General features: G+C 44.4%; 2 protein-coding genes across 3 annotated transcripts in view; one reads left to right on the top strand and one right to left on the bottom strand.

The window, feature by feature from the left end:
- The window catches only part of TARDBP (TAR DNA binding protein), an 8172-nt gene extending 6061 nt beyond the window's left edge, over positions 1–2111 (top strand). For both annotated transcript variants that reach the window (XR_012155599.1, XM_073317207.1), the window contains one exon: positions 1–2111. This exon is cut by the window's left edge. The gene's annotated coding sequence lies outside the window, so the exon portion shown is untranslated.
- Positions 2112–3375: 1264 nt separating this feature from the next.
- On the bottom strand, positions 3376–23900 carry MASP2 (MBL associated serine protease 2). The gene is made up of 10 exons (XM_073317205.1): positions 23742–23900; positions 21021–21198; positions 19911–20042; positions 11544–11740; positions 10825–10972; positions 9690–9808; positions 8375–8453; positions 6997–7134; positions 6186–6260; positions 3376–4145 (listed from the first exon to the last, which is right to left on the bottom strand). Exons 1-10 carry the CDS (start codon positions 23898–23900, stop codon positions 3376–3378), a joined length of 1995 nt encoding a protein of 664 aa, XP_073173306.1.
- Positions 23901–25651: the final 1751 nt, after the last annotated feature.

Raw genomic sequence — 25651 nt, 5'->3', positions numbered from 1 at the left:
ACTTTTGAAACCTTGTGTGGGATTGATGGTGTTGCCGAGGCATGAGAGGGCTGGTATGTGCGAGAAAAAGGAGAGAGCGCATGCAGAGACCTGGTGGTGCATTATGGGATTTTATTTTACTTGGCGAGATGTCTCTCAATCCTGTGGCTTTGGTGAGAGAGTGTGCAGAGAGCAATGATAGCAAATAAAGTACGAGTGTTTCTTGCATTCAAAGGACATCCATATCTGGAAGACTAAATGGGTGTTATACCTAGTTAACCAATTAGTTGAATGTGTTAAGTGAAATGAATATCTGTATTTTTTTTTTCCCTTATGTCAACTGCTGTGAATGTTGTATGGTGTGTGTTCTTTTCTGTTAATGATATGTAAGTGTGGTAATGTGAATTGAAGATGATGGGGTTTGTGACGAGAACATTGAGTTTGTGGTGTGCTTTGCGGTAGTTGTAGCAGAGTTCACTAGCGAGCTCAGTGTGCCTCTTAAGGGTGGAAGTTCCACTGTCTGTAAGATATCCATAAGAATGCTGTTTGCTGCAGTTCTGTGTTTGGATGCTTTTTATAAGATTTGTCAATGTAGGAAATTCTTAAATAAAACTGATTTAAGTAATATGTGTCTTTGTTTTGCAGCCCTGAATGCAAAGAATTCATAGCAGTTAATTTATTTTGTCCTTTGAGATGAACTTCCGTAAAGTTGTTTTTGCAGTAATTCAGTTTGTTTCAGATAAGCATGCTTTAAAAGTTGACAAGTCAAATGGATCCATCACTCATCATGCATTGATACCTGACACCCAACTTGTAATCCTTTGTCTATTTTTGCATTGTTCTGTGATACATATCTAAAATCCAGTTCTCACAAGGTTGGGTACCCTCACCTAAAATGGTAAGACATTCCCTCCAGCTTGCATCCTCACCAAGGAAACTCCTACTTGTTTTTAGGAAGTGGGGTGGATTTTTTTTGGAATTGGGGAGAACAGGTGATGGGGGAAGTAGATAACACTTATACCTGTCAGTAGACTTGCTGCTCTTAAATGTATTTTCCAAAGCAGCTCCTTTGAGGATGAGAATGTAAAGCAAAATAAATATTGTAGGCTGCTTTACAATCAGCCTGCTGATTGGGAACCAAAGGGAAAATATTCCCGCTCTAATTTCAGCACAGAAGAAACTGTAAACTTGTGGCTAAAATAAAATATTAGCTCATGATGAAGAATGTCCACCTGAAGAAAGTATTGATGAATTTATAAGAGGCTTCTTATCTCCAAAAGAGAAATGTATCCAGTAGTAACACATCCAGCAAGGTTATTTCCATAAGTATTAGATCTTCAGAAATTGATTAGTGTGTGCTTGAAATCCAACACCACACTGATCCTTTTATTACGTTATTTTATATTCTGCAGCTTCTGAATACAGAGATTTAGGGCAATTTACCTTAGTTTCTGCTTTGACTTGGATATTTAAGTTCATAAAGTGGATCTTAATTAGGATGTATCCTATTTATTTGCATCTCAATGTGGTTTCTCATGAAGCGGAGACCATCTAATTTTTGTTAGCTGTTTGCACTGGTATTACTTTAACTCCAGTCCAAGGGGATAACTGGAAACTAAGTCTCAATCTACATACTTGGGGAAAAAAAGGCAAAGGGGGTTGTGATCTCTCCAGAAATAAGTTGTAATCCCAAATCTTTTCACTATTCAAATCCCTTTGCAAAAAGTTTAATTTTTCTGCACCTAAATCAGATACTATTTCCAAACTCTGTACCATCTGTGAATTTTGCATTTTAGCACTTGCACTATTACCAGCTACTGCTGCTGAGTAACAGTTAAAAATGGTATTCTGGGACCTCCAAAGACTTAAACGGTGGCATCCCTGCAAGGAACCTGATGGTAAGTTTGTCATTAGCATGGCTTTAATTTGTTTAAACTTGTTTAAATTGAGGATCTGGTATTAACAGGTTGGCAGCACTGGGTAATCTTTACTATGAATTTTATTCTCCCCTGACCCTCAAAGAAATTCCTGAAAGTTTTGTAGCCATTTTCAGACTTTATTGGTCATTTTCTCTAAATGCTTTTTATATTCTAATGTTTTAAGTGAGTTAATAAAAGGTATTTTTGTCACCACCTGTGAGCGTTGTCTTGTTCTTTTAACAATTTTCATTTCAAGTATGTATTACAATAACATGATTAAATAGACAAAAGATGATCGTAGAAACAACCAGTTTTTAATATAATTAGGGTATACTCTTCAGGCTCATTTAGCAATAAAAAATAAAAAAAATTACATTTTAGTATAAAAGGTTCTGAGCAAACTTTTTAGGGTAACCTGCTAAATCTTTTTTAATCTGACTAGTGGGAATGTACTGCTAAAACTGATGGGATGTTGACAGTTTCCTGGGCAGTACTGCTTTAAATATGAGTGAGTACTGAGACTGGACCACTACATGACTTATTAATTTATTAATTATATTTCAGTGATGACTGTAAATGATAAAACACCTTAGGAATCTTGGTTGTACTAACTCTCTACTCTGTCTGTTTTTGTAGAGGCAGATTATTATAATAAGATCCCTGCAATTATTATTAAGGGTGTTTACTCTGTTCTTAGTTACGTCTAAACTGGCTCTTAAGAGTAGAGCAGAAACGTTCGGTCCATACTCTGCCATCGTCTTGCAGAGCTGTCCAGCTGAAGCTGTTGGCATTTTATCAGAGGCAGCAAGTGTCTCGAACTAGTCAACATTTTTGATTTTGACATTTGTATTCTAACTTGAGGGGGAATATTTATGGCTGTGCTAATATAACAAGTGCTAAACTTTTGCACTGTCAACAAGTATGTTCTTCTATTAACTAGATTGGCATTACTATAGTTTCATTACATGTGTATTTTTTAAAAGGAATGGGATCCATGACATTAAGTGGACGATGAAGTGAGCTGTAGCTCACGAAAGCTCATGCTCAAATAAATTGGTTAGTCTCTAAGGTGCCACAAGTCCTCCTTTTCTTTTTGCAGACTTAACACTAACTTTCAGATGGAAAGTATTTAACACCTAAGATTTTGAGTTTTCTGTAATCTGCTTTTTTTTAGTTTATTTACATGAACTAAACAAGGTGCTGCTACATGCACAGTTTCCCTTGATCTTTTGAGCCTTCCACCTATCAACAGGTATGGAAAGCAACTTTAAAATAAGATTTGAGTGTAAAACTAATTGATTAGGTTAGTTGGGCAGATATAACACCTGAAAGTATTAATTGACACAAACTGAAATCTATTAAATCAACTTTAAAAATATTACAAAACTGGAATCTGATCTGTTAAATGTCTTAATGTACCAAAAGGGAGAATGTTATTTTTACTCACTTTTCATTGTCACTGCACATAAGAGACTATTTAAGAATTTTTCAAAATGGTGTTTTCAATCCACGAAATGTAGTTAATCAGTTTCGTGTACACCCCATATTGGCCAGCAACCCCACAGTCTACGCCCCAGGACACAATACCACCAACAAACCATTTCTTAGTCAGGCTGTCTACGAAAGTTAATGGTCCCCCACTGTCACCCTGACAAGAATCTTTTCCCCCTTCTTCCTCCCCAGCACACAACATGTTTTCTGTTATTAGCAGAGATTTTCCACTTGGCAGCTTTGCAAATGCATCTTTACACTTTCTGTTGTCAATAACTACTAATTCAACATACAGTAGATGAGGGGAAAGCCTCCTTTTTTCAGTTCTTCCCCAGCCAGCTACAGTTCCCATATCATCTGTTTTCACATGGAATCTTTCTTCTTTTCTTGGCAAGCAAATGGGTGTAATATTTGCATTAATTGGGACTTTATGTTTCAGTTTAATCAGGGCAATGTCATTGTTAAAACTCATGCCATCACTGTAACCTTCGTGTACAAAAATTCCTTCTGCCCAGGCTTGTTGGTAGTGAGCTGAATTTTTGTCCAGAAATCCCATTTTGATTGTCAAAGTTGATGGGTCCATTTGATTGACGACTGCATGAGCAGCAGTTAAAACCCAATTGTCATACAAGAGGGCGCCACCGCCTAGGCTTCCGTCTTCATTAATTAGCATAACTTGCCAAGGGAACTGTCCAGGCTTTGCCCTTTTCCCTCCAATTATACGTTCCAGGGTTGTCCTCGTTTGTATTCCACAAACTGATGGGAGAGAAGCACATGAAGTGACAAATATTTAGTAAAGATTTGGAGTATGACAACTGGTTACTAAGTCTGGCTCAGCTGAAGTCACCATGTGTAGACATTGCTTCTAACTAGTTAATCAATTTTGGAACAGTGAAATCATTTGCAAATGATTTTTAGTTCTCATCTGTGACCAGCCTGAAAACCTAGACAAGAGCACAGTTGCAAATTTAAGTTCGCAAATGGGTTGATGCTGTCAGATAATATTGATTTAGGGTGAGATTTTCAGGGGGACTTGGGCTCCTAGCGCACTTAAGCACTTCTGAAAATCCCACCTTTAATTTCTTGCACTGTGAGCAGAATACATGTAGGGACCATGACTTGAAGAATCCTACTTTAAGAATAAAGAAAGAGGCTACATATAAAGTTTGGGCACAAGGAGAAGATGAGAAAGTTACTTACCTGTAACTGGAAGTTCTTTGAGATGTGTGGTCCCTATCTGTATTCCACTGTGGGTTATGCATGTGCCCAGAGTCAGAGAATTTGAAAGTAGTGTTGGTTTGGTCTGTGCATGTGCTCTGGCTCATCTTGTGCTTCTGACTGAGGTAATAAAGGACAGAGTGGGCCAACCACCTCTTTAGTTCCTTCTCCACTGCAAATCAGATAAGATCTGAAGCAGAGGGGAAGGAGTGTGGGTAGTGGATAGGGGGATCTCACATCTCTAAGAACTCCAGTTACAGGTAAGTAAGTTCCTCCTCTTCAAGTGATGGTCCCTGTTGTATTCCACTGTGGGTGATTGACAAGTAGTACCTAAGGAGGAGGTAGGTGTGAGGATAAGGGCAGTAGGGTTGAATGGAGAACCTCCATCCCAAAGGATGCATCCGCAGCCGAGTCCTGTAGCAGGGTGTAATGCCTTGCAAATGTGGATGGAGCGCTATGTGGCTGCTTTACCGATATCTAGGAGGTCGCTAAAGGCTTCAACCTGGGCCGTGCAGCAGTGAGAAGGAACTGAAGAGGTAGTACGTCTGCCCCACAATCTATTACCTTGGTTGGAAGTGGGAGGCGAGCCAGGGTGCGTGCACAGAGCTGTAAATGCTACTTACAAATTCTCTGACTATGGGTGCATGGTACACGTGTATAATCCACACTGGCATACAATGCTCTCTAAATACCAGCTAATTAGGCAATGTTGCAAAGTCAGTAATTTAATTGCCCAAACATTCAAAATCATGACATTCTGCAGTAAAACTACCTGACAATGGGCTTGTTTTCACTCAAGTCTTTCTGCTTTAGCCTGATACTCATGCAAACTGTACCTATGTTGACTATACAAACTAAGAAATTCTAATTTTATTGTGAAACTTTTTCCTGCCTCTGGTACCAGGCTCAAAGAGGCATCTGCTCTACTGTAAATTGGGTCAGACAGAATCAGGTATGAGCTTAAGAGGTCCTGAGAATCCACAGTTTCCACTGTCCTGATGGGACGTGAGAGGTGCTCAGCTTCAAGCCTCCATGTTAACAATGGTGGAAAATGCAGGAGAAGGACAAAAGAGGGATTCTTAAAAATGGGGACCACTGTAAAAGAATTAGTGACTAAAGGAACCCTAGCTGAACTCTGGATATTGTGAAAATTTAGACCCATCAATGTGTCTTTCTTTTATCTTTTACTGTAATTATATCATGTTCCCCATCCTGTTGAGTCTTGGATGACACCACTTCTACAGGTATGTCTATGCTGGATATGTCATATGTCAGCTGCATGTGGAGTACCTACATGGGTAGCTCCACCAGCATGATTATAAATAGCAATATAGACGATGAGGCATGGGTTAGGTGAGAGAATCCAGGCATGCCTGAAGGGTACCCAACATGCTGCCAGATCCTTGTATAGAACGTAATGAGTAAGGACCAGGTACTAGTGTAATTTTTGGCAACGACACTATTTAAAGACCACTCATAAGACAAATTATACTAAACAAAGCTGCACTTCTTATCCTGATATCAAGTTCTTGCTAATCTACATCAATTATAAACTCCTTGTATAAATTCATACATTACCTGGCTCACAGATTGGCAGAGCTTTTTCTCTCTTGGAGTTCTTCCAGTATCCATCAGCACCACACTGGTATCTACCTGCATGTTATAGAAAAGGCAAGAATGCACATGTTAAGTGGCCAGCATGTTTTTAAAGCTCTGCATCTACAGAACGTGGCTGTATCTGACTATATAAGTACAGAGGTTTTTCAATTCTCAGAGTTCAGGTCCTACTACCCTCTTAGATTTTGTGAATTCCTATGGGAAGGTGGCTCTGTGCATCATCCCTCTCTCTAACTGGGCTGTGAGATGTGGGTGGTCAGGGTCTTATGCAGCATAAGTATCCTACCTAAGCCTAAAGCCACCACTGCCACTTGTAAAGTGGCACCCTCAGATGTGACTTGAATGTAAATTCCACACCCTGCAGGGTAAGGGACATGTATGAAGTGTTAGGTATATTAATTAAATCCTCTGAAACGGATCTTTTGTAGCATTCCAGAGCCAGCCCTCACCCAAGGATCGTTTCTTAAATCAAAGAGATCAACATTAAACTAATCTTTTATATAATCTTTTAGGGCCACGTTCTACTGATCTGAATGAAGTATTGCCAGTACATGCTACAGCACCATCATGCATTCACCAGCTGCAGAGAAAAATACTGTCTTGAACCTCTCAGTCACAGTGACTGGCTGAATTTGTTGTGCCCCATGCCTGATTTCTAAATGTTCTTGCCTAATGCAGGGCCGGGACCTGGGAGGTGCTGAGCACTGATGTCAGGAGTTGCTTGTTCTCAGCGTCTGAGGATCAGGCTGTAAGGAATAAGGTCTCCCCTTACCATTATTACTTGCTTTCATAGTGTAGAAGGTGCTCTCGCATTTGTACTGAATCTCAGCTTTGTAGGTGGTCACCTCTGGTCCTGTGATGTAAGTAATCGTGCCGTTGTCTATGTCTTCAGGTCGACCACAGTTAACAACTGAAAACAGTTCCGAAAGACAGAATTGTGAAAGGTTCTTCTAATTACCAACGTAAAAATGGGCTGCAACAGTCAAGCCAGGAGGGCAGGAGCTGATTCGCTCCTACCCCTGTTGAGAGTGTGTCATGGAAGGAAGTTTGCTGTCTTCATGTCCTACTATATAGTGGCCATCGGAGACAGGAGATAATCTCTGTAGCTCTTTAGGATGCACTTTGAAAGCTGCTTAAAGGGAACTTTTTAAAACTAGAGAAGACATTTAAAAAGAATGGCCCTTTTCAGTGTTTGTGCATCGACTCTTGAGTGCCGCTCTACAGGGAGGGAACAGTGCAAGACTTGTTTTACCCAAGTTTTTTCCTGGGGGTGGGGGAGGAGGTTGGATGGTGAATATGAGGGAAAGTCTGGGTCAAGTGGAATTATTGGACTATCTTCTGAAGAATAAATTATAATGCAACCAGACACACACATTTTTGTAAAATTAAAGTTAAAGGTAGCACTTTTGGGTTCTGGAAGCAGTTACACCCAGGGCCTTACAAGGAAACAAACCTGCATTCTAATCTAGACCAGTCTACTATCTACAGTATGTCGTTCATATTGGTAATTGTTATGACACAGCCCAGAAGGAAGTATGGATAAATCTAGAATTCTACATTTCTTATAAGGGAAGAGACTATGCCTAATAGTTCTTAGAGCAAGACACTGGGAAGTAGGACTTCAGGATTCTGTTCCCACCTGCTAGTGACTTGCTTGCTGATCTATACCAAGTCCTTTTACCTCACTGTGTCTCCATTTACCCACCTACAAAATGGGTATGTCGCTACCTGCAGTACCACCTAGGTGTTGTGAGGATTTGAACTTACTTAACACAAAGTAGTTGTAATTTGTGAGGGGAGGTATTGAACAATTGGAATAGTTTTCCCTCTATGCTAATAGCTCTGATCAGTTTCTGGATACCTGTAGTATAGTTTCCAAGTAAATTAACTTCGTGTTGCCACCATCATTGCTTTTTAAAACATGCTTTTAAAGAATGGTGGAAAAAATCAAGGCAGCTTCCAATTTTTGAATATGAAATACATTTGAAATAATAAAAGGGGTGACTTTTACGCAACTAAAAAAAAACCCATCAAACCTATATTGCCTCCTACATCTTGGCACTTATGAAGGTAATTTTATATTCTGTGTTTGACAGAAGAATTGAGACATTGGTATACTGCAAAGTTGAAAACAATTAGTGTTGACTTACTGATGCACTTTGCAATTGGTTTGTTCCAGGAACCACTCTTTTGACATTCTGCTTTAAAAGACTTTAAAACCAGTTCATTCTGCAAGAGGAAAATAGGAAATGTATTTATTTCTCTAAAATTACTCGGCTTCATTAATAATCATGATGTTGCTCACTGGGAGAATGCGTCAGTTAAATATAATGTATAGGGTTTTAGCTCACTGATATGGAATGAAAAATATGCATAAAACAGATTTATACAGGTTTGTGATGCGATTCTCAGATGTCCTACTTTGTTCTTAAACAGTAGATATATCATTTTAGTGAGGGGAAAAGGTATTTCCTATACTGCACTCATCTTGGACACAAACATAACCTTTCTTAACACTATTTGGTGGAATAAGTGAGGGTAACTTAACAGTTCTGGATATTTGTTTTGGAGTAGCAGTTCTACCCATTTATGCCTGCTGTGTGCTCCTAATGGTTAACAATGGAGACGGCTAAAGTAATATAAAAATATTCAAGTAAGAGCATGGTGTATCTTCTGGATTTTATCTGTTTCGCTACATGAACGGACCCTTTATTGCATCTCATTTTGATTATTCATTTAAATTCACACAACTCAGATGCATTTAGTTATCCTAGGTATGTACATGAACAGCAATGTCCTCAAACTGTCAAAAGCAGGATAGATTCTAGAATCTTAGTGAATGTGTAGAAAATGGAAAGACCATTAATGTGGAGCTAGTACACTTTTTGTATTGATCATGAAGATAAGCCTGTGTGAAACTAAATAATAAGAGCCAAATTGTGATCTCAAAAGCTTGCTCTGAGTGGGTGCTGTATTTGGAATATCTTCAGAAATTACCTCATAAACACTGAAGTTGAAATGCTATGGGACTGAATGTAAAATGTCTTCTAGTGCAGCAATAGAGAGCAAACATCTAGTTTTAAAAACTCCCTCTACAGAGATGTAGTAACAATTTAAAGAATTTTTTAAAAAATCATTCTGTTCCATTAAGTCAACATGGTAAACATTTTTAAAGTTATTCTCTAGCTCCCAACTCAATTACAGACAAAACTGTAAGTGATGTCCAGAAAGCTTCTAAATCTGGACACTAAAACTTGTTTGGGAAAGGACAATTTCGGAAGGACCACAACTGCAAAAATAACTAATGCAAACTGTGTGTGTATAGTTGATGCACCCACAATTACACTAGGAATAGTACAGACGTTAAATTACTTTGTACAGTGGCTAACTGGAGAGAAACACATTTAATTCCACAAATTAACCTCCCTAGGGAAACCAGAGAAGGAGAAGCCTTGGTTTACCTACTTCCAACAGTACATATCCAGTATCACAGGACAGAGTATAGTAGTCTTTCAGGATGTATTTTGCTTGCACTGGATTGATGTGACCATGGGGTGGTGCTTTAGGACTGGGGCATGGCAAAGCTGTAGCGGGATGGAAAACAAAACATTATCCTTCCTCCTAAGGCAGATTCTAATCTTTGTTTCTAAATCTGCTATTAGGAAACCAAATACCATGTTTTCCCCTCACAGCGTAACTAAGACCAAAAGGAAACATTTCATAGAGAAATGCGTAAATTTGCTGTGTTGTACTCATGACCAATGGCTGCAGTTAGCAACGCCGATTCTGGGTCACACAGGACTGACTAGTCTTCCCCAAGCTGGGAGTGAAGGGCGTCTCTGTAGCCTAGACACCAGTTCATAGTTCTACCAAGCTGGGTGCTTGTTTCTTAAAGCCAGAGCCAGGCCAGACAATTCTGACGCTAGACCCAAGGAGAATCTCACCCTGCGTTGTTGTTCTGGCTCTCCTCAAGGGGTTTTACATTGGTTAATGAAGCAAGTGAAAACTAAGTATGAAAGCAGTTTAGAAGGGTTTGCTTGCTGTGTATGCGTCCCTGGAATGAAGTCCTGGGAGTGCTCTGCAGCTGAAAATTAAGTAGGGAGAAGTGTCAGAGATGCACTGTGTGGTAGTGTAACAGAACAGTAGCAAACAGCAGTGCATCGGTTACTACTATGCTGTACACCTTGGCCTTTTGGAACTTCACACGGATAGAAATTCTCCTGCTCCAAAAGCGCAAGCCCTTACTACTTGAGCTGAAGGAGAATCACTGCTGAGTAGCATCGAGCCTATGAAGTGCAGTTGATTCCATCCAGTATAGAGAAGTGGTACACTTACACAATAACCAGGTTCATTACATGATCAAGCTCCTGATGCGGCAGGAAGTGCAGGTTAATTTGAAATGAGTAGCGTGGCAATATTGCCAGTGAAATGGATCTCACAGAAATACCCTTACTACTGATCCTAGTCAAAAAGGTGATAGACTGAGAATGTAGCAAGAATTAATATGAGCATAAAGAAATTTGGCTCTGGAATCAGCATCAGCAGCCCTGCCTCCTTCAGAAGAGCTAGATTTACAAATGGCAAGAACAGAGCTACCCACCTGTTGTAGTGTATGAGATCTTCCAACCAGTGTGGTCTCCGGAGATATCGGTGGTGAAAGTAATATCCACAACATTGCTGCCTGTCTCAATTTTTGGAGGTATGTTCTGTCCACAGAATGGGCCATATTCCTTTTTGGGTGTTTTAATCTGAAACAGTGAGAAGAGTCAGACAACCGTGCTTTGCCCATTCCAGGATACTCAGATCATCTAAGGAGCATACAACTTGACTTCAATAGGACACGCAGGTAGGGACTGTGCAAACCTCTAGCTATGGCTCTCTTAGGGGATGATAAATTTTGTTAAATGTTCAATAGAAACAAAGCTATAGTTATTTTGATTGATAGCAAGTCATCAATAATTGCATATCGAGCATCTTTCATCAAAGCATCTCAAAGGGCTTTAGAAATATTATTAAGCCTTACAACATCCTCATGAGGTAGATATTATGTCTATTTCACAGGTAGGCAAGCTGTCACTACAAGAGGTTAAGTCACTTGCCCAAAATCACACAGTGAGTTAAGGGCAGAGCTTAGGATAGAAGCCGGGAATCTTGCTTCCCAATCATCTTATGAAAGTGTGTTGTTCTTGGTGACATTCCCAAACAAGAAAACCTTAAAGGGCAAGGGATAAAGGGTACGATTTGAGGAAGGTGCAGCAAGTGACGAAAGTAGGCTCAGCCACCAAGACTGTGATGAAAAAACAATGAGACTCAACAGACCTTAAGGGCATCATAGGGACACACTGTTTCCATGTGACTTTCCACGTTAAAGGTTTCCACAAATTCCAGGATGATCATGAAGCCATCTTCCACCCGGATAGTGTAGCTGCAGGTGGAGAGTTTGGGATAAGGCTTGGGATAATTGGGACTGATGATCACTCCAGATCTCTTAGTAAAAGCATTGTTCTGACACTGAGCTAGAAGAAGAAAAACAAAAATGGTAACAGTGATAATTTCCCCTAGAGCTGCATCTCCTCGCATAGTAGGGATTGCAGAGCCTCTTCTACACTAGTCTCTCTTCTGGAGAATAACTTTCTAATAGTTGCTTAGGGCACAAGGGAAGCAAATTGTGTATGGGGGTGGGGACAGAGGGGAGCCTTACAGGTGTCCCTAGTCTGGATTTGTCCCTGTTGCAAAAGTCACTAGATCTATCAGTGACTTTGGGGCATAGTTAGAGGCCTAGCACCATAAAGCAGTGCTGTCTCAGGAATGGTACCTTGACAAGGGCAGGGATTGAGTGGGAAGAAGAGGAGGAGCCAGAACCTTAATAGCCAGGGTGTTGCAGGTCAGAATTAAGAGGCAATGGTAGGGCTCTGTCGGTCCAGCAGTGGTTGGCTGGGAAATATTAGAATGTGACAGAGCTGGGATGCAGGCAGGAGTGAAATAGAGAATCTGTATGTCAGGTCTGTGATGCCCCAGCAACACTGTAAGCTGCTAAACACGTGGCTTTCCTACTGTAGCCAGACACTGCATGGTTCTAGTCAAAGCTATCAGTCCCTCACTTCCAGAAACCTCACGATACATCTCATCCTTCTTCCTTTGCCAGAGATTTAAGATACTTTATTCTCTGGGCAAAACCAGCTGTGCCCCTTGAACTTGGAGCCCCAATGCTTCCTGCTGAAGAGAGACAGGGAGGAACAACCACAAGGCTCTCTGCTTGTTGATTGCTGCAAAGTGGTGCTTTGATTAGCTGGGTACCAAGGGTTTATGATGTGCTGCCAAGAGTCAGATGAGCAGCTTCCTTTAATTAATAGGGAATGATGGACCAGTTGCTAAATTTGGCATATTGTCCAGTCTATAGCAGCATTGGTAAAGCTAAATTAATTATAAAAGGGAAAACTGTTTAGCTTTTTAAACATATCCTTAGGCCCACAATCCTAATCCCTGACAACAAAAATGCCATCACAACCCCCACCCCCCATTACTAAACACACTCAACAATCTAAAACAGAACTTTCCTATGGGTTGCCTGTCATGTTTTGTGTTGTCTAGTTAGAGGGAAAGCTTCTCAGGGTAGGGACTGTCTATTGTATGGCACCAAGCATGTTCGTGCCACTTAAATAATTCTCAGGTTTCCTATGGTAAAATTGTGGGCTCCTCTTATTTTGGAGAATGAAACCTATTCTCACCTGACCCTCAATTATACAACAAGCCTGTGTGCTGATGCTCAGATTTACATTGTAAGCTTTTTGAGGCAGAGATCATATGTTTGTATTGTGATAGCGAAAGTATGCTAGGCACTGTTCAAACACATAACAAACAGTAACGCACTTTGGGCTCTGCTTATGTTTCTTGATAGAAACATAAGCAGAGCGGTAGTATCCTTCCAGAGCAAGCTGAAGTTTCAGAACCATAACTCTGACCGGCTCTTCTGGAGCAGCTCTGAGCAACTACATGAACCTATCCATTGCCATGGTACCTAAGCATCAGAGTGCATTGTATTTCAAACCCCTGAAGCAGCGACCTTGTCACCCAAACATCAGAGAACAACATACAGATGGTTAGGCTTTTCGCTTTAATACCAGGCCCCTCTGTCATGGAATCTGAACACACACTCAATTTTAAAGTCCTGGTCGAAGTGCCCGTCCCACCTGCAGAGTGCATTTGCTTTTGCCCTGCAGGAGTGAGAAAGTTTTTTGGTGCACTAAAGTGCCAGGAGTTTGGCAGCTGATTTTGACTCTGCTCTTCCAGGCTGCTGCTCACTTTGTTTCCTGTAGCTGGTGTAAAGGAATCAGCTGAGCTATGTTAGATGTTGACACCCATCTCTTCCTCCTACTCCACACGCCAGGAGAATAATTGGAAATTGCTTTCTTCTTTAAGTCACTGCCACATTTTTTTCCCACTAAATGGATGGCCCTGTAATTCTATGGTCTGTGCCTCAATGTACTGAAGCCTTTGGTGAGTATTAGACAGAAAACTAGGGCCCCATTGTGCTATTAATCTTCTGTGATATGCCTTCCTGAGCCATTGATGGTGTTGCTTACAGTATTGATTCGGAGACTTTGAGTTCTTTGTTTTGCCCTTAAGAGCTTGGTGGAAAGTAGCATGACCACATCCTCACTTTCATCCATCACAGGGCCAGAACAAGAAGGAAGTCCAATTCAATACAAAATGTTAACTCCTTCCTGGTCACAAACAAGGTAGTGGAAAATTGCTTGCTCTCCAGAAACTTCATTTCCCTTGTATCACAAGAGGCTAAGCTAATCCTATCACCCTTATGAGTGGTCATAAAACAGGTGGGAGCCAAGGAGCAATACCCTTCTAGCCTAAAGAAAGAGATAGTGCATGTTCTCATTCCAAAGATCCAATACCTTACCTACACAAGCCTTCACCCATGCCTTGCATCTACTGTATGAATTAGGAATACCCCCGTGGAGGCAAAAGTGTGGGACAGGGCCATCTCTGTTAAATGACCTCTGTGCTAGGCTACCTGATCTTAGTTTCCATTTATTATACATGGGAAATTATATACTATATTAATTGTAATCATCATATATATTTATATTTAAAATACTGGGATTAGTTAGAGAAGAGAGTAAAGGGCAACATGATAGAGGAATCTAAGATAATGAATGTTCCAGAAGTGGTCAGGTGGGTTCCCATATTTTGTGCATATCCATGGTATCCAAAGACTATTTACTTTCTCTGACAATAAAAGAACAATGGGACGCTTACATGAAATTAAAGGCCAAGAAATTTAAAGTTTGATATAAGGAAATACTTTTAAAATGTTGCATATAATTACAGAATGGGTAATGGGGTGGATCACTTGATGATGACCTGTTCTGTTCATTCCCTCTGAGGCACCTGGCATTGACCACTGTCGGAAGACAGGTTTCAGAGTAACAGCCGTGTTAGTCTGTATTCGCAAAAAGAAAAGGAGTACTTGTGGCACCTTAGCGACTAACCAATTTATTTGAGCATGAGCTTTCGTGAGCTACAGCTCACTTCATCAGACGCATGCCGTGGAAACTGCAGCAGACTTTATATATACACAGAGAATATGAAAAAATACCTCCTCCCATCCCATTGTCCAGCTGGTAATAGCTTATCTAAAGTGATCATCAGGTGGGCCATTTCCAGCACAAATCCAGGTTTTCTCACCCTCCACCCCCCCACACAAATTCACTCTCCTGCTGGTGATAGCCCATCCAAAGTGACAACTCTTTACACAATGTGCATGATAATAAAGTTGGTCACTTTGGATGAGCTATTACCAGCAGGATAGTGAGTTTGTGTGTGTGGTTTTTGGGAGGGGGGTGAGGGGGTGAGAGAACCTGGATTTGTGCAGGAAATGGCCCAACTTTATTATCATGCACATTGTGTGAAGAGTTGTCACTTTGGATGGGCTATCACCAGCAGGAGAGTGAATTTGTGTGGGGGGGTGGAGGGTGAGAAAACCTGGATTTGTGCTGGAAATGGCCCACCTGATGATCACTTTAGATAAGCTATTACCAGCTGGACAATGGGGTGGGAGGAGGTATTTTTTCATATTCTCTGTGTATATATAAAGTCTGCTGCAGTTTCCATGGCATGCATCCGATGAAGTGAGCTGTAGCTCACGAAAGCTCATGCTCAAATAAATTGGTTAGTCTCTAAGGTGCCACAAGTCCTCCTTTTCTTTTTGTTGGAAGACAGGATCCTGGGCTAGATGGACCATTTGTCTGACCCAGTATGGCCGTTCTTATGTTCCCTGTGGAACTTGCTGACACATGATGTTAATAAAACTAAGAGTTTAGTGGAATAAAAGCAGACTAGACAATTACAGTTACCCTAACTAGGATCAAAATGTCTAAGGGGAATCAACACAGGACATAAGGCAGCCACCAATTAGAGTTAGGAAGGAACAGCTCACAGAGGTGTATTTCAGAACTGTTGATTATGAGGGATTTATACCATTCTCTGAAGCATCTGGAACTGACCACTGTCAGAGACCAGGCACTGAACTACATGAACCATGGGTCTGATCCATTAAGGAAATTCCTGTGTTCCAGAATTGCCCCAAAAGTGTTAATCTCCTAACATAGCACAAACAAGATGTTTGTGGAGAAGCTCTTTGGGGCAGGAACAGTCTATTTGTACTGTTCGTACAGCGCCTAGCACACCTGGCTCCTGGTTTGTGACTGGAATCCCTCAGTGCTGCCACAATACTAATAAGAAGAGGAAAGTGCAGACATCTCACTATTCAGAAAATGGGTCCTCAATCTTAACCTTGTTCTGGAGGACTAAGGAAGGGCAAAGATGGAGGCTAATTCATTCTTCATCGTCACTTAAACCTGGCTCCTTTGAGCCAAGAGTGCCCATTGAGACTCATTGTGGTTGGTGGTTTTGCAACAAGACAGTCTGGGGACATGTGAGCAGACACCAATAAACCCTCTTGATATGTAGCCACAAGCAGCAGCTAAAACCAGCTGACCAGACAGGAGCAGACACCTCATGCCAGACCAAGGGATTTGCAGCTTGAAGATGAAACACTTTAGGACCTGTTCTACTTTTCCATTCAATATCTCCGGGATGTGGCCATCGGGAGCTGCCTTTGAAAGGGCTATATTTTTACTTCGCAGATCTGCAAGTGAGAAACTCATAAACTAGCCAGCAAAAAAAGAATCAAATCTTCAAACAGCTCTCAGCAGGAATGCAGAGCCTGGGTTTCTCAAACCAACCTTTACAGCTGCCCAGAGAGTGCTCAATTATACTTAGCCCATATTTTTATTCGAATCACAGTGAGCTGTTCACCAGAGACTTGAACTCTGAAAAATGAGCCCCTCTAAACTTGTGAGCTCAGTGCCACTGGCTCATTAGGTTTCTAACAAAAAGTGGATCGTAAATTTGTGCCATTGAGCCACCAGAAAAATCTCAAGCTGCTATAAGCATGGAAGCCAACAGAAGTACTGCGAGCATGAAGCAGCCTTCAAGACAAGATCAAGTACATCAGGACAGAGCCTTCCTACCCATGAAAGAGCTAGTCAGGCTGAGATTGGCACTGTGATCTCTAGGTGTCTAGGTTTGACTACAGCCTTCATCACCAGAGTATCTAAGTGCTTCACACTCATGGTGTGTGTGTGGGGGGGAGGGGAGGGGAGTTACCCTCACAACATCCTTGTGAGGTAGGGAAGTGGTGTTGTCCCCATTTTACAGATGGGAGACTGAGGCACAGCGTAGATTAAATGACTTGCCCAATGTCATACATGAAGTCTGTCATTAAGCCAGGACTGAGCCCAGGTCTTCCAAGCCTGCATCTGATGCTCTACCTATTAGACCATCCTTCCTCCCAGTCTTCCCTTGGAACAGGGATTTGGGGTATGCATGAACTGAGCATAGAAAAGCAGAGATTGGAGTAGAGAGACTGAGCTTCTGAGGCTTGTTTTAAGTGCCCCCTGCCCTTTTTTTAACTTCAGCAATGAAGAGGCTCCACGGCCTCATGAACTTGCTTAGTTTTTTTAATATAAAGCCTGGCTTTATCTTCAGGGGGATTTTCCTAGAGCTTCTCAGTTCCACTAGTGAATATCCCACTTGCAGCCAGAAAACAGGTCCTGGAACATGGCTAGTGAACACCCCATTGAGGTTACCTAGCCAGCTCCTGTGTTACTTTGAAATAGAAGAGGGAGGCATGGATCAATGCTATGGGGACATTAGTGGAGACTGCACCACAGGAGTTAACCTGGCCAGCTACAGTGCCACTTATAAAGAAGGAACCAGGCACTGGATGGAGCCACTTATTTAAATCCACCTCTGTTTCCAGGATACTATCTTTGTCAGTGGCAGACAGAGGACACATGGCAGCATATGAGCTCAGCTGAGCTGCCTTGTGGCTACAATGGGCGCTCTGGATCTATCAGGCAAGAGATGGGACTTCCTTTCTACACTCAGCGGAAAGACACCGCTCCCCCAAAAGCTGGCTGCTTTGCTTACACTAATTGCCTTGTCCTGCCCTCTTCCCCCATTCCTTTGGCCACTCATCATACGCTAAGCTCGTAAATTCGCTGGGCCAGGGCCTATCTTCATTATTTTCTTTAGCAAAGCACCTGGAGCCCAGAGACTTTGCAGAGGGTTCACCAGATCGCACCATTAGAACAGGGTTGGGTTTCCAGTGGGAGATGTGGCTAAAGTCATAAAGTTTGGGTCCAGATCCTGATTTTTCCACAGTGTCAGCATGCTCAGAACTGGGGCTTCTGGCTTGTCTGAACACAGACACGAGGTTCTCTCTTGGAGTCTGAATAGATCGAACTTACCGAGTGTTCAAAGGGTTGGAGGGATTCAGGTCCTGTTCTAGTTTAAGCACTTTGATCAGTCAAGCAAGAAAAGCAATGGGCTTAAGACCAGAGGCAGTCCTATCTCTAGGTAGCTTTACTGCCAACAGCAGGGCTCTCTCTTATCAGCCTCTGCCTTATCTGCCTTCTCCTTTCCTCAGCAGCACATGGCAATGCAAAGAAATAAGGAGGAGGCTGCAGTTGACTTTAGGAACAGGAAAGGCCATTTTATTGTCTGCAGGAGGCAGGTCTGGAAGGAAGGAAACTGAGACATGCGCAAGTCACTAATCAAACAAACAAGCGGAGCTGGTGGCCCTGTGACATGCAGCTATGGGCAGGTCAGGAAGAAGGATGAGCCAGCTCTTCCCAGCACATCTGTCTTGATCTCTGCCTATGCAAGGAGAAGCTTAATGATCTCACACTGGAAAATAAAGGAGAAAGAGAGTAAATAAGTAAGAGGGCAGCCAGTCGCAGCCTTCCCAGAGCGGGGCCAAAAACTCAAAGGGGCAGCTTCAGAAGTCAACATCTTTCCAAACAGATCTTTGGAGTCTGAAGGATGGAATGAGCTCAGCGCTTGCCATCTTAAATCAAGATGGGAGATTTGCTTTAAAACAACAAACCCAGCCCCCCTGTTGTTACAAGCCCCAGTGATGGGAAGAGGAAAAGGAACTGGGGCAGCTGGCAGAAGTTCCCAAGGCACTAGAGATATGCCCGAGTCTTGGAGTCTGGCTCCCAAATCGGACCCAAACATCCCCCCAGTTTGTGTGTGTTTGCAATGGGCTGCACTGAAATGCTAGATCCAGAGACAGGCTCGAACTTCAGAGTTTAGATCTAAATCCATAGCAAAGTGGTGGAAAAGCTGGGCTTGCCATGTCATTCCACACCAGCCTCGGCCAAGTACAAAATGGCCCTGGTTCTCCCCAGGCACAGGAGCCAGCTCCTGGTCAGCGAAGCTGCATGTGGCAGGGAGGAATCTGGCGCCAGGAATCTACACATGTTTTGCAGCAGGCAGAACCAAGCCCGAGGTGTTGATCGTTGCACTGATTCAGACAGACATTCACTCCTTATTGTCAGATCATAAACCTTCCTTCAGCAGCATGTGCAGAGCAGCAGAGACAGCCAGCAGCCCGGCTGTGTGCCGGCTAGGGGAGGGAGAGCTCTGGCTGGCCCCCTCACCTATTTCAGGGTGGGTTATTATGGCCGGTGTCAATAGCATGAGGACTCTCCTAGCCGTCAGGTAATAGCAGGGCTGTTCTCTGTCTGAACTGGGTATCCACTGTCACTCGGCAGCAGATTGTTCCTCCTCGAAGCAGCCCCGAGCTCAGATCCTGAAGCGCCAGAAGACTCAAAAGTATTATCCATCGCAGCACTCGGAAGGCAGGAGTGCTGGCCGGAGGGGCTGGGCTGGGAGCCCTGCAGACTGAAGATCTCCGATATGAGCAGCCACGGGGCAGGCTTCCTTCCTCTAGCCAACATGCTGAAAACCTGGCCTGGAGGGATGATTTCTGGCAGCGACTGGAATGTTCTAACCTCCATGCCTAGCCAAGCAGTGGCCTCTCTTCTGAGACTGCTGACACCAGGGCTGGTGAATGCCAGGGGTCGGATGCCTGACCTGCAGGAGCTAGACACTCTGCCATCAGCTGAGGAGTGCATGCACTGACTCATGCCCTGCCCCATCAGGGTGACTTCAGCTGGCCTGCAGGGGCCATAGGCCAGCTCTGAACTTGGCTGCAGCATGGATTGCTTACTGACCTGGTCGCCTAGAGGGGGAGAGGAACTCCTGTTCTAACGGGGTGGGGGCAGCTGACCCTGCGCATGGGTAGAGGGGCAGACTCACCTACGCAGGTCCTCTTGTTTTCATGGAGGACGTAGCCAACCCTGCAGCTGCAGTAGAAGCCGCCCAAGTAATTATGACAGTGATGGTCACAAAGTGGTTCGTCGTCAATCAGCTGCTCACACTCGTCAACATCTAGCGGGTTGAAACACAGCAGCATTAACTTGACTGCACTGGTTGGTGGGCTCTCGGAGCTCTGTGCAGGAATGTAATGGGAACTGGCGGGGAGGTGGGAACAGAGCAGGGACATGTTTTAGTAAATTGACTCTGTACCCTTTAACATGTGTCTGTGCCAGGCTGGTTTTCCTTAGTATTCTTTGTAAAACATAAAGGTGGGGCTTTCAGAGGAACCTAAGCTAGGCAGAGGTACAGTTCCCCCAGGAAGCGAACGGGCCTGGTGCTTCTGAATCACTCTGGAGCTTTTCAAACACACTTCTCCCCCCACTGCCTCCCCTTAGCTTGTACAGTTGGAAGATCCCCTGCTCTAGGCACCATATGAAACTCAAAGCCAAACACCCAGCACAATCTGACAGCTGGTGAAGGAGCATACAGGGGATTCCCCCTTCCCCAGACACCAGCTCTGCCTGGCCCGCTGTGACAGTGCCGTCTTGCACAGCGATTACTAACGCTGGCTTTGTATTCTGTTCTCACACAGATTCCTGTCGTACTCCATTGTCCTAGGAGGAATCTACCTCCTAACGCTTTGCTCTCCTCCAGCACTGTCCAATCTTTTACAGACGTTAATTAACCATCGCAGAAGCCCTGGATGGTAAATGGGAGTCGCCCCATTTTGTCCATGGGGGAAGAGCAGGTTCAGAGACAGGAAGTGACTTGCCCAAGGTCACACAATGAGACAGTGGCAGAGTTGGGGATAGATGTTCTGAGTTGTAGTCACCTACTCGAGTCACTACCCGTAATGAATACAGCTGATCCTAATCCATTCACTAGTAGCAGCAGGCAGTCTCCAGCCACCTGAGAAGCACAGCTGTCTCCTTCGGCCAGCCCCTGGTGCTAGCAGCCAGAGTCTGCGTGAGGCCAGGAGGGGAGCTGGCTCTAGCGTAGCTGGGTTGGTTTCTCTACCCCTTCCTCCTCAGTGAGGGGCCCATCTCTCACCTTCAGCTGAGTAGAAGGCCTCGAAGCCAGTGAACTGGTTCTCGTTGGAGTAGTCGGATCGGAAAATCACAGTGAGGGTGTTGTCGATGGAGTGGTACGTCCTGTTGCCTGGAGCCTCCTCGGTGTCTGTGCTCTCATGTCCACACAGTGTGGCCACCGGCTTCCCATTGGAGCTGATCTGTATAGGGGATGGAGGAGTTAGTCACGTCTACACTCAGCTGCAGCTTCTATTTCCACGCCTGCCCCCCACCCAGTATATGGAGCCCAATCCTGCAACCCTGAAATCAGGGGGACCAGGAGTAGGTCCTTGTGCAGGGCCACACCCAGTTCCCTCCCTAACCATGGTATGCCACATTGCCAGCTCCATATAACTATCACCACCCTGCCTGCTTCCAGCTTTCCTTGATTCTCCCCCACCCCCCCCCCGCCACCTTTCAGCTGTGGCATCTCCCCCTCTGCAGCCTCTGGGCACCCCTCTGGAGCATGACCAAGCAGGAATAGAGGGACTGGAGATAGCTGGAGAGGCAAGAAAAGGAAGGAAGAACCAAGACAGGCACTAGCAAGAGCAGCTTTAACTTGTAGCCAGGGTTCCACAGAACCCTGAATGAATCAGCGCATCTGTCATGTGCCCTAGCCACGTGCTCTCCGCTCTGCTGGCAGAGCTGAGTCTGAAGGTCCCCTGCTCCTGGCAGACTTTCCACCACCAGGAAGTTTGTCCCCCAGTGGGACAATCAGGGGGTTTAGAGATTACAGCATTCTCAGGGGTACATTTGTGACGAAGACCATCTTTCTGGATTCGGTTATACAATCGCGGCTGTCATTTTACACAGTGGACAGCAATTTCCCCATGCTTTGACTTGCCCCCCATTCTCCTCCCCTTCCCTAAATCCTTGGCTGTAAAGCTCATTTCCTGAACCCTCCCTTCCCCCCAACACACACAAAGCCCCAAGGCCAGCTTGGGCCACCAGCCCAGGGTTTTGTTTGCTGTGGGTTTTGTTCCTGTTTGCTTTCCCCTTTGATCCTATGAGGGAGCAATCCACTGGGCTATGGCCAGTCACAGGCGAAAGGAGGTATTAGTGTTAAACGCAGGTTAAAACACACACAGCTTTGAATTTACAGTAAAGCCCGCGAAGCTGGGTCTCTCCATTTCCACATTCTCTCAGATGCAATGTTCCTTGGTGGGAAACATCCACTGGATTCCCCAAGTATCCCAGTCCCCTAGCCCCATGTCCCCGAAAGTTTTGGAGGTCATTACTAGGCCATTTTTGATAAACAGGATTTGTGCTGCCCCTGGGGATGGAGGGGGATGAGAGCTCATGCACACAAGTTCTAGCAGCAGGTAAGAGGCTAAGCAGTCTGACCAACAGGGTACAGCCTCAGAGGAAGACGTGGTGAAAAGCACTATGGCCTTAGAGGAACATGAACATCTCGCCCGAGTAACTCAGGGATTAAGATTTTACTTAAAATGCTTGATCTGGTTCTACTGAGGTTAAAACAACGATTGCCAGTGTGAGCACACCACCTGCCTCCTGCATGTCTCCTGTGGATACGGCTCCCCCAACCACAAACTGACCTTCAAGTATGCCCCTACCGATATCAGTATGAACACATGGCTGGACAGCTGGTGTGCTGAGTTTGCTGCCCTCTTCCCCCATTCCTCTGGCCACTCATCATACACTAAGCTTGTAAATTCTCTGGGGCAAGGCCTATCTTTTTATTAGATGTATGTACAGTGCCTAGCACAACAGGCCCTGATCCGGATATCAGCAGCGTCTCCTTTCAGGCTTTTTCACACTTCCCCCAAATAGTCCATTGGCCACTTTCTTTTCGCAAGCTCTTCACCACTATATATGAACATCCTGATGCTGCTGCTTGGGCTGTGTCTCACTTTTGACCCATGTCCCATCAGCACAGCTCTCATGAGATACAAGTATTTTGTAGAGCCGGTCAAAAAATTTCAGACAGGACAGAAAATGTTGATTCAAGAAAATTGAAACGTTTCCTGGGACTGTATCACTTTGTCACAGTTTTTGGTGAAAAATTACTGAATGGCTTCATTTTAATAAGATTGAAGTGTTTTGCTTCTAGGATATTGTATGATGATAGATAAAAGTCTGAGATTATAATTTATAATATAATAGGAGAAGTGACGCACTTCTGTAAGCTCGTTTCAGTATTTCCAAAATGGAATTGGAGCACTATTATTTTGTGAGAAATTCTGACCTCTTGTTTCCATGTGGGATGAAAGAAAATTTCAACAAGTCCGATCTGTCCAGGGAACAGAACTTCAGCATTTCCACCAGCTCTAGTTTTCTTCCAACGATGCTTCCTGATCCTGTGGGCCGATGTGAATGCATCACTTGCAAATCAGCTGACCCAAACATTACAAGGAAATCTGACCATAAGAGAAACTGGTTCCTTGAAACCTGCGACCCCAGCCGGAGCTGGTTGTGCCATATATCGGTATACACATTTCATTCTGAGTGCGGAAGGGGATATGCAGCTCCAGGAGACACAGACAGTATAAAGCAAATTACCCAGAGTAATACATGTGTCTCTACAGAAGTGCACATGCCATGCCATATTGTAAGTACAAACAGACACCTCTCATAGGTCTCATATACAGCCTGCCATCAACGTGCACAGACGCAAAGTTCTATATTAATACATACGCCTCATGCATAACCATGGACACCCTCTTTGCCCCGAGGCTCAGCGTACCTTCACATAATCGTATTCACATAGGTAGGACAGCTCCATGTTAAAGTGGGTGAAGTAGATCCGGATGGCGTATCCCTTGGGGACGCTGATATTCCAGCTTCTCTGCTTGTTGTTGGGGTAGACGTTTGGGAAGTCTGGGGATGTGATCCTCCCATACATTTTCTGCAGCTGGATGTTGCTACCCACTCCATGGCAAAGGGCTGCCAAGAGGAGGTACAGCCTGCCCCAAATGGAACACAGACAGTAACCAGGGGGGTGAACGTTAGCTCAGAGATCACGTTCGCTACACACCGAGGGCACTAGGACATTAGTCAAGATCTCTGCACCTGATGCTCCTCTCCTCTGTAAATGCCCTGGGAGTCAAATGAGTGCTGCTGACATAAGACCCAGGAGAGGAGATGGGCTGCATCTCCTTACATAAAAACAGGACAAAGAGCTAGAGAACCCAGGCTACCTGAGAAGAGCCTCCTTGACCGGACTCACCTCATCCTTCCACTGTCGGAGCCCGCAGCAGCTTCTCCTGGTGCGCTTGCCTCTGAGGGCAAGTTTGCTTTGCTATGTTTGTCTGGCTCTTGAACTCTGATGTTTATCTCCCTTTCCCCCCTCAACTGGCTGAGTTCTGGGAACAGTGGTTACAGCAGAGCGGGCCCGAGCTCAATGTACAGGACCCGAGTCAACCCTGGCTCAAAGTACAAAGAGGAGCTGAAAGTGCACCTGGATTCCAAATATTTCAGCCCCCACCTCTCTGGAGGGATGAGCAATGGGCCTGGCATTTGTGCTGAGAAGCCGGGGAAGGGGAGAGGATGCATGGGGGCAGGTATAGGGTAGTTCAAGATTGTGTGTGCTAGGGCGTGGTCAGGGTGTTTGGGAACATCATCCCCCTGTTGCCAGCTCTTCGGTTACTATTACCCAATAAGTACATTACTCGAACCCTGGTCTCTTTCACAGCCTGAGCCCACAGAGCCAAGAAGGAACCGCATGGGAACCCAGGTCTCTTTGCTGATCCATTTTACCAACATCTCTGACAGAGGACGATCACAGAACACTTTAGGGCACTAGCCGTACAGAACGCTGCAACCAGACAGGAGGCCCTGAGGTACTACGGTGATGAGGGCTATTTGAGTACTGGGGGTACACACACCTATGGCTGGGGATTTGTTAATGGGGCACAGAGCCTTTAAGCTCCCAGCTGCTAGTTCTAATCCAGCCCAAATCTGTTGTTCTGTGCCTTATGTGCACATCCAGCCTTTGCCATTTTACCTCCATGCTGGAGCTGGGTTAAGAATCCAGCTGCCCCATGCAGCGTGCCATACCAAGCAGCAAAGGGAGAGGGGGAGTAAGAGGAAAGATGGAGAGTTGGCCATGAAGAGCGATGCAGGGAGGCAGGAGCTGCATGAGAGAAGCTCCCTCCCACCAGCACACAGATGCAGAAAGCCAGGCTGAGGGAAGTGGTGTGGTGGGGAAGGGGCATAGCAGGAGAGTAGAGGGAGTTTCTCTTTGTCCAGCATTTATCACCAGCGTCCTGGGAAATAGCGTAGAGGAGAGAGCTCCAAATGGGACCCTGCAGTGACCAGCAGCTTGGGATCCTCTCTTTTCAGACCACAGATGGCACAGGCAGGGCCAGTTCCTGCTCACCCGTAGCACCAGCCAAGGCACAGATTCCCACACACTTTACAAGCACTACGCATTCAGCTACACAACAGCCTGCTGATGCTGGGGAGAAATCCCAGTCCATGTATAACACGGTCTCCACTGAACCAAACGGGTGATGTCTGTCTGCTATGGTGCAAGTCAGCGTGGCTCTGTCAGTGTCTCGCCAGCTGAGGATCTGGCTCATAGGTCAGATCCTCATTCCCCTTGAAGTCAATGGCAAGACTCATACTAAAAAAAGAAAAGGAGGACTTGTGGCA

The sequence above is a fragment of the Lepidochelys kempii genome, chromosome 18 (genome assembly GCF_965140265.1).
Source record: "Lepidochelys kempii isolate rLepKem1 chromosome 18, rLepKem1.hap2, whole genome shotgun sequence".
In the NCBI taxonomy this organism is placed as follows: Eukaryota; Metazoa; Chordata; order Testudines; family Cheloniidae; genus Lepidochelys; species Lepidochelys kempii.
The sequence above is the reverse complement of the archived record's forward strand: the minus strand, read 5'-3'. Positions and strand labels throughout refer to the sequence as shown.